The sequence below is a fragment of the Rutidosis leptorrhynchoides genome, chromosome 11 (assembly GCF_046630445.1).
Source record: "Rutidosis leptorrhynchoides isolate AG116_Rl617_1_P2 chromosome 11, CSIRO_AGI_Rlap_v1, whole genome shotgun sequence".
Lineage (NCBI taxonomy): Eukaryota > Viridiplantae > Streptophyta > Magnoliopsida > Asterales > Asteraceae > Rutidosis > Rutidosis leptorrhynchoides.
This window is the reverse complement of record NC_092343.1, coordinates 111,463,949-111,473,206: the sequence shown is the minus strand read 5'-3', so window position 1 is coordinate 111,473,206 and position 9,258 is coordinate 111,463,949. Positions and strand designations below refer to the sequence as shown.

At 37.0% G+C, this 9,258-nt stretch overlaps 1 protein-coding gene across 1 annotated transcript; it reads right to left on the bottom strand.

The window, feature by feature from the left end:
• Window positions 1-4,989: 4,989 nt before the first annotated feature.
• Window positions 4,990-6,931, bottom strand: LOC139877790 (cytochrome P450 81Q32-like). Its single transcript, XM_071865211.1, has 2 exons — window positions 6,041-6,931; window positions 4,990-5,604 (listed from the first exon to the last, which is right to left on the bottom strand). Exons 1-2 carry the CDS (start codon window positions 6,929-6,931, stop codon window positions 4,990-4,992), a joined length of 1,506 nt encoding a protein of 501 aa, XP_071721312.1.
• Window positions 6,932-9,258: the final 2,327 nt, after the last annotated feature.

Below are 9,258 nucleotides of genomic sequence, written 5' to 3'. Positions count from 1 at the left end.
CCAACCCTATCTCATAAACTCCTATCTGTTAGCCATGTTACAAAAGAACTGAATTGTTCTGTGTTATTACACCCTACTTTTTATATCCTACAAGATATCGGGACCGGGGTACTTATTGGGCCGGGCACTAAACGGGGTGGGTTATATTATGTAGACAAAGTAACCCAACAAGGTTCTGTGATGCTTGCACACGGAACTCCTGATAGAGAGGCGTGGTTATGGCATAGGAGATTGGGTCACCCTTCTGCCGGATACTTACATACTCTATTTCCTAGTCTTGTAAAATCCAATGTTAATTTAAACTGTGAGACGTGTATCTTGGCCAAAAGCCACCGAAGTACATTCAAACCTAGTAATACTAGGAAAGACGTACATTTTGCTCTTATCCACTCTGATGTGTGGGGTCCTACACCAGTCATTGGGGGAGAAATTTTTGGTATTTTGTCTTGTTTATCGATGACTATTCACGCATGACCTGGATTTATTTTTTAAGTCATAAATCATAAGTTTTTTGAAAAGTTTTCCCATTTTTATAAAATGATACAAACCCAATTTAACAAAAGTATACAAATTTTGAGATCCGTTAATGGGGGTGAATTTGTCAATACTTCAATGAAACATTTTTGCGAAGAAAACGGGATTATTCACCAAACATCTTGCGCTCACACCCCCGAACAAAATGGAGTAGCCGAACGAAAAAATCGACTACTCTTAGAAATGACAAGAGATTTATTAATTGAATCTAAAGTTCCGAAGAGTTTTTGGCCCGAAGCTCTTGCTTCCGCTACATATCTTATCAACCGTTTACCTACTAAAGTTTTGAGCACAAAAACCCATAAAGATACCCTTTCCCAATTCCATAACCTCCCGACTTCATTTAGCATTGAACCTCGAATATTTGGGTGCTCGGTCTTTGTCCATATCCCAAAATATGAGCGTACCAAACTAGATTCATGTGCAGAAAAATGTGTCATGGTTGGCTATGGAATAAACCAAAAAGGATATCGATGTTATAGCCCAAAAAGGCGTCATGTTTTTACCACAATGAACTGTGATTTTGTTGAAACTGAATATTTTTACAATAATACCCAACTCACGAGTGAGGGAGAGAATGAAAGTAATGACACTCTCAGTTGGATGACATGGGTTCCACATCAAATACCTCAAACACAAAATCCTGAACCACCTCAAACACGAGAGCCCGAGCCAACACAAAACCCCGAACCTATACAAACTCCAACACTAAATCCCTAGCCAACATAATCAACACAAGACCATGAATCCACGGAAACTATCCCACCAAACCATGAGACTGCTGAAACCTCCTCGAACAATGAACATCAAACCCATGAGGAACAAAATGACACAAATTCCGATGAAACCACCCAACAATATGTCGTACATTAAAGAGTCAATAGAGGTGTCCCACCTAAATGATACTCACCTGAAAAAAGAAGCGCAAAGATCCAGATATCCTATGGATAATATAGCACAAGGAAATCTTTCAAAAGAAGCTCATCAGTTTAATTCCGCAATTTACTCTGAAAATATTCCAACTTCCGTTGAACAAGCTCTAAAATCAAAAAACTGAAAGGAAGCAATGGAAGTTGAAATGAAAGCCTTGAATGAAAATAACACGTGGGAAAAATGTGCCATGCCTCAAGGAAAGAAACCAATGGGATGTCGATGGGTATTTACGATAAAATATAAACCAGATGGAACTATTGAAAGATATGAAGCTCGACTGGTTGCGAAAGGATACACTCGGACATATGGGATCGATTACTCCAAAACCTTCTCTCCAGTTGCGAAGATTGATACCATTAGAGTTCTCTTTTCTATCGCTGCAAATGAAGATTGGCCACTTCACCAATTTGATGTGAAGAATGCTTTTTTACATCGCGAATTAAAGGAAGAAGTCTATACGGAAGCATCACCAGGATTCACTGACAACTTCAAAAACAGGGAAGTTTGTCGACTTAAAAAGGCTTTATATGGGTTAAAACAATCTCCACGGGCTTGGTTTAGGAGATTTACTTTATTTATGAAAAAATGTGATTTCAAACAAAAGTAACTCGAATCATACTCTCTTCTTTAAACGAATAGGAAATTTGATTACATGTTTAATCATTTATGTTGATGATATGATAATAACGGAAAATGATAAAGAGGAAATTTCTAACTTAAAAATGAACTTATTTAAAGAATTTGAAATGAAAGGCTTGGGCAGACTTAAATATTTTTTGGGGATTGAGGTATTACGATCCCAACAGGGAATATTTATCTGTCAAAAGAAGTATGTTCTTGATTTTCTTGCAGAAACAGGTATGATTAATTGCAAACCAGCTGATACTCCAATGATTCCAAACCATAAGCTATATATGGAAGATGAAGCTGATCTTGCTGATAAAGGACAATACCAAAGGATGGTGGGAAAACTCATCTATCATGCTCATACTCGACCTGATATAGCACATGCAGTTGGAGTTGTGAGTCAATTCATGCATCAACCACATGTTCATCATATGAAAGCTGTAATGAAAATCATCAGATATTTGAAGAAAACAGCGGATCATGGAGTTGTTTTCAAAAGAAATGGACATCTAAGAACTCAAATATACACGGATGCAAGTTGGGCTGGTGAGAAAGGAGATAGAAAATCTACATCTGGATTCTTCTCATTAGTCGGGGGCAATCTTTTGGCATGGAAAAGTAAGAAACAAAAAGTTGTCTCACTTTCAAGTGCCGAATCAGAATTTAGAAGAATAGCCAAAGGAGTTGTCGAGTCCTTATGGATCAAGAAGTTACTAACAGAAATTGGTTTTCCACCACAAGAAGCTATTCAAATCATGTGCGACAATGAAGCAGCAATCGCTATCTCGAAAAATCCTGTTCAACATGACCGCACTAAACATATTGAGATTGATAGACATTTTATCAGAGAGAAGTTAGATGGCGAAATTATCTCACTACCATCAATCAGATCAGAAGATCAGCTTGTCGACATCCTCACGAAATCTGTCAACGGAAGACTCTTCAGCGAAGTTCTTGGCAAGTTGAATATTGAAAACCCCACCATTCAACTTGAGGGGGAGTGTTAGAATTCAGCAACAAAACAACTTACCTGTTTGGGTAACTTTGACTCTTGAGATCAGAAGTCAAACTTCATCATTTCCCGTTTTAGAAGATCACAAGACTGCCTTTCAACGGATACCAAAAACTGCACAAACAGCAACTTTTTCCATAAATGTAAAAGGGGGTTCCAAAGCTCAATTGGATCCTATCCCAAATTAGAATTAGTTGTTATACATGGTGTTTATATAAACACATTTTCATTGCAACAATAAATTAATTCAAGTTAATGAAAAACAATCACTGATCAATCGTTTACAACAAATCTAGCTTTCGATTCTAATTTTAACAGGTGGAAACCCATTAACAACCTGGGGTTACATTAAAATTCTGGTGGGGTCCGTTGGGTAGCAACATTCAACCGAGTCTTCAATTTCACAAAAAATAGCATATTCCGTGAATATTCAATTCACAAGCCAGACGACTTGAATTTGAAAATCTTCCAAATATATGCAATGTGTGTCTAGTACGAGTTCCTTTGTTGTCCACGTGTGTTCCTTTACTCGTTTTTTCTTCTTCTTTGTTTTGGTCGAATAAGATGACATTGTCAAATATGTGCAAGTTTAAGTACATAAACTCTTGTGTATGGTATTACTGAATTTAAATAGTCAAGAAACCAAAAAGGTTCTTAATTATCAGCATATTCTTGTCGCCAAGAGAAAGCTGCAAAACCTAAAACAAAGTGATCAAGTTCTTCATATGAGTGATTTAACCTTCATATAATCATATCAGAAAAGCATCCGGGAATCAACAATGAGTGTAATGATGAAATACTGGAGTGATTCATTAACTACAATGTTATTCAGTTTTTTTTTTAACAGTAACTCGGAATCACCCAGAGGACTAAACCACCCACGAGTTCATCTCCCACAGTTGCATAACCCGCCACCAACTGCTGTCCAGGAGGAAACCCGGCCAATCCGAGGGTATGTGAGGTAAAACCTCCCCCTCCCCCTCTGCCCCCGCAATGCGATTTGCGGAAGGCACCTTTGTGGAATTAAAGCGTTAAAGGGCAACCTTGTGTTCAATGCTGCACCCAAGGGAGTCGAGCTCTTGACATTTCGCTAAGAAACAAAGACGACTACCACATGAGCTACAACATATTGTTCAATGTTATCCAGCCTTAGTTATAGGTCAAATTTGATCTTGTCTGATCGATGCAATAGGTTGATCTTTTAAAGACAGGTTATAATAGTTATTGTGGAGTAATAAGTAATGTCAATCGATATTTGAGCTATCAAAACAGATTCTTATTGACAGCACTACTTATGCATAATATAGATACTGAGTTTTGGGGCGCAGCTGACATATTAACTGCAGTTGCATCTGATATGTAAGCCGATTTTCAATTATCGTTGATCAAGTGTCCTATTTCATTGAGTTCGCATTATTCACATCGGTTAGAATGTGTGGTTAGTAGCCTAAAGTGGATACAAATAGCTAATTATATGTTTAGGTCAAAATTGGGGTTAAGTAACACTAGCAGTCTGACTTTAACCTGAAATATGATTTAACCCAAATTATGGCTACAACTGATCAGGATGTGAACATTCCGATCGAATTAGTCATATAGATTTATTAATTGCTCGAAAAATATCTTCAATTGTTGATATAATTGAGAAAATAACATAACGTAGCAGGCCAAGTAGTTAACTACAAGAAATAAATATTTAGTTGAATACAAGAAATAAATATTTATTTCACGATGTTACTAATACGGGTTACATATAGAAAGTAATAACTTCTAATGTAAATAGCAACATTAAGTAGTAGTTCACTTATTCTCTAATTAACAAACGTGCCCTAATTAACGCTAGCCTAAATAACGCTAGCCTAAATCTTACAACGGACACAAGCCTACGACAACAAATGTTGCATTACTGAACGCGGTCTACATTTGGCTATCAACGCTTGAGCTTTCGACATGTTAAGCCCAGGACCTTCGTGCATATCAATCATCTCATCACTAATTCGTTCCCAATCGAAACACTGAATCATCAAGCCCAACGTTAACCCGATCATTCGCATAGCCATTCCGTCTCCAGGACAAACCCTCCTTCCGGACCCAAACGGCCAGTACTTGTACCCATTTTTAATTCCATCTTTGCCTTGGAACCTTTCCGGGTCGAACTTTTCAGGGTTAGTCCATAGCTTCGGGTCATGATGTATGGCATATAGATTGACTAGTAACATGGTCCCACGAGGGACGTGATATCCGGCAACGACACAATCTTCTGACGCCTCGTGAGGTATTAATAGAGGTGTTGGCGTGTGCAATCGCAAATTCTCGTTTATAATACACCGAAGGTAAGGTAAATTGTTGACGTCTGATTCGTCTACAAGACGTTTGTTACCTACAATTTCGTCGATTTCTTTTCGTGCTTTTTCGAGAACGTCCGGATGGTTTAGCAGAAGTGCCAAACCCCATTCCATAGTTGAAGCAAGAGCATCAGTACTAGCAGATAATAGGTTCTGATTATCAACAAAAAACAGATGATCAGTGCATACAGATATTAAATTTTGTTAAAACCTTACGTAAATGCGTTAGAGAAAGGGTCGAAAATGATCAGGGAAACCTAGTAGGCCGTGTACATCCAAGTAAATTATTCGTCCTTCCCCAGTAGTATGAATATGAAAAACCAATACATCCGTTTACCTTAAATGCATGCAATTCAAGAACTAGTGAACTGGTTAGTGTTGCTGGTTAATGGTTATCAACGTTTTTTTTAACAACAAACACACGCTCTTTTTGTCTACGACGGGACTAGAACTCACAACCTCAAAGTTTCTAAGTTGATGAGCTCCCCGTTAGGTCAGAAGTGGTTATCAACCTTTTACAAAAATAAATACGGAGTAGCTATTAAAATCATAAAAATTCAAAATATAGGGAAAGATAATGTGATCTTACCATCATAAAGCTTCTAACAAATCCATCATGATATAACTCAGGATCACTTTCTTGCATCTTAAATAGAACTTTAATCAATGTACTTTTCTTCTTGTTTTCATCTTCATCAACACTATCATCCTTTATATTCCTAAATTGTTCAATCAACACGCGAATGAATTCATGTCCCGTTTTCTTGACCGCATTCATCTCTCTCTTTAATCTCTTAATCCCGAACCATTTCAAAAATGGCAAATGATCATCTATATTCCCTGCATCCCCAATTCTTGACATCTCCTTCACTATTTCAAGAAATACTTCACCTTTTTCCTCTATATCTTTATAAGCATACTTTTTTCCACACATCAACGTCATCATCACGTTCAACATTAACTCGTGAAACACCAACGTCAGGTTAACCGGAGAGGACGAGTATGAGACTAGTTTACGTACCAAATCTCGTCCTACGTCCACAAACACCTCATGAGACTCATTGAGCCGGTGCGAAGATAGAATCTCTGAATTAGTAATTCGACGTAGGTTACGCCAATGGTTACCGTACGGGGACCAACCAATGGTCATGAAGTTGGCCGCCAGAATTTTACCAAAGTGCAAACGTGGACGACTGGCGAATACAATGTCGTTTTTGGTGAAACATTCTTCTGCCGCGGAAGGAGAGGAGACCAAGAGGACGGGGCGGGACCCAAAGCGAAGGAGAAGGATCGGACCGTGTTTTGTGGCGAGGTCCGCGAAGGTTTTGTGGAGTGGAGTCTTGACTAGGTGAAGGTGGCCGATTATGGGGAGGGTTGGGAAGATTGTTGGTGGAAGGTTAGCCCATTTAGGACGGAAGTTAGTGAATAGAAATGAAGTTGCAAGGAGTAGTGCTAGGGTGATAAAAAGATATGGATCCATGCAATGCAGGTTGTGATTCTAGCTGAACTTTTGTGGATGAAATGCTATTAGCAATGTGATATTATATATAGTACTTGTAGGCAAGAAAACATTTAAGATCAGTAGTCGAGGTTTTGACATTCGTATAAAGGATTCTGGTTAATTTAAACCTTACTAGCTAGCATGGCAGAACTTGTAAGACCATTTGTAGTGGTGATGGGCGTGATGGGGTGTGATGGGTGTTTTTGTGGGGTATAATGCTGATTTGAAAAAGGTGATGGCGTGATGGCGTTTGTAGTGGTATTGGGTGATGGTTGTGTGATGGAGTTATTTTATTATTTTTATTGATTTAATTAAATTATAAAAGGATTTATTTAAATTGTGATTGGGTTAAATCCCCCCCCCCCACACACACATTTTCTATCCGTGATGTAGTGATCACGCCAACCCATTTTCTCTTCCATCACGCCCCATAGTGGCGTGATAGGGGCGTGATGGAGGTAATTTTTTGCCCATAACGTTGTGATAAGAATGGTCTAAGGGGTTAGGAGCTGTACTCGTCCTCTCAAGTTTGTGCGATTTTTTAGTTATTTGAATTACTAACATTTGAGCTTTTATAAATTAAATTAGAGTCCGTTTAAAAAAAATTATGGCCAACAACATAAGAAAAAAAAAAAACTTTTATATTACCTATTTATGCTTAATTTTGCCCCTCAAAAATTCTATTTAAACAACGTCACTGACTAGTAGCGTCATATCAGAAAACGTATTGGAAACAATTACATATAACACGGTAAGATTGCGTAGGTACTACATCTAAATAAACATATTTTATTTATCGCATAATATAGTAAATTTATCTATCTACCGGGGTAAAATATTTATCTTGTCCGAATATTCCTAGCATAGATACATTTATTTATCCGTTTATCCGCTTTACTTGTACGTAAGAAATTGGTCTTGGAATTATTGAATGCATGCAATAAGATTGCATGGTCTTGAATACCAACAAAACTGGGAAAATATATGTGATTTGTAGCTTGGGGCGGTCATGCAAGAAGAGACAATATTTGGGTGGGTCCATCTCTGAAAAATAAGGAAAATATTGACATTAATGACTTTTTAACGTGGATAAGGATTGGGTTCGTTTTCAGTTTTTATGAATCTAACTAGATCAACTAAACGATATTTGGTGTGGTCCAACGGAGCCTTATTACTTGGCAATTTCTTAGTTAAATAGCCAGACTTAGGTTGTCGAGACATAAGACGACACTCTCCTAAGACCATTTCCAGTGGCCCGTTAGACCAATTTTAATGCGGCGTCAGAGGGGTCCCATCAGATATGCTGGCGACGGGTGACGCCCCCTGACGCCCTTAGTGGGGCATCACCGGTGACGAAACCGGGGCGTTAGTCACATTTTTCATGGAAAAATCAAAACGCGTCAGTTGATCTGATTGGTCCACGTATTTTGATAATTTTTATATTGTTTTTGTTTTTTTATTTATTTAAATTATTTATATTCTTTTCTACATAAACCCATCAAAACCCATCATTTTTAACCCATCAAACTCAATATTTTCTCTCATTTTACACTTTCAGTCAATTATTTTTGTTTTGTTTTTGTTTTTTTTATTTAAATTATTTATTCTCTTTTATATATAATTCATCAAAACCTATCATTTTTAACACATCAAACTCAATATTTTCTCTCATTTTAACACTTTCATTCAAATGATTTTTGTTTTGTTTTTTTTATTTGAATTATTTATATTCTTTTCTATATAAACCCATCAAAACCTATCATTTTTAACACATCAAACTCAATAATTTATGTAATGGTTGAATTTTATGAAATATTAATTTGTGACGTTTTTTATATTTGATATGCATTTTATTTTATAAAAAATACTTTGTATTCATATTTAATATGAAATAAAAAAATAATAAAACTGGTGGGACCTACATTCAGGGGACATAGAACTGGGGCGTCAGGGTTATTTTGGGTCAGAAACTGACATCTGCCACGTCGCAGATTGTACTTTTTGGCCAAAAAGTGTATAATCCGCCTGTGACGTCACAGGCAGAGTTATATATGGTCTTATCGAAGATGTCATCTGTAATGACCCGCACTTTTTCGATCATTCTATATTTATAAGATTAATATTTACATAAATTAAACCTTACCAACATGACAAGCAATCCAAATTGTTGAGACTTATGTCTTCGAAAAGAGTTTTACACAACGTTTGACCGTCCAATTTGACCGATGATATCACGAACTATATAACATACGATAATTATACGTTTATGTATATATATGTATTTATATATATTTAACATGATCTAA

Excerpts from the sequence above, each read along its gene's own strand:
- LOC139877790 (XM_071865211.1), bottom strand. The coding sequence starts at position 6,931 with ATGGATCCATATCTTTTTATCACCCTAGCACTACTCCTTGCAACTTCA. Across the intron at positions 5,605-6,040 it reads TTGTTAGAAGCTTTATGATG|AACCTATTATCTGCTAGTAC; the intron begins GTAAGATCACAT and ends GTTGATAATCAG.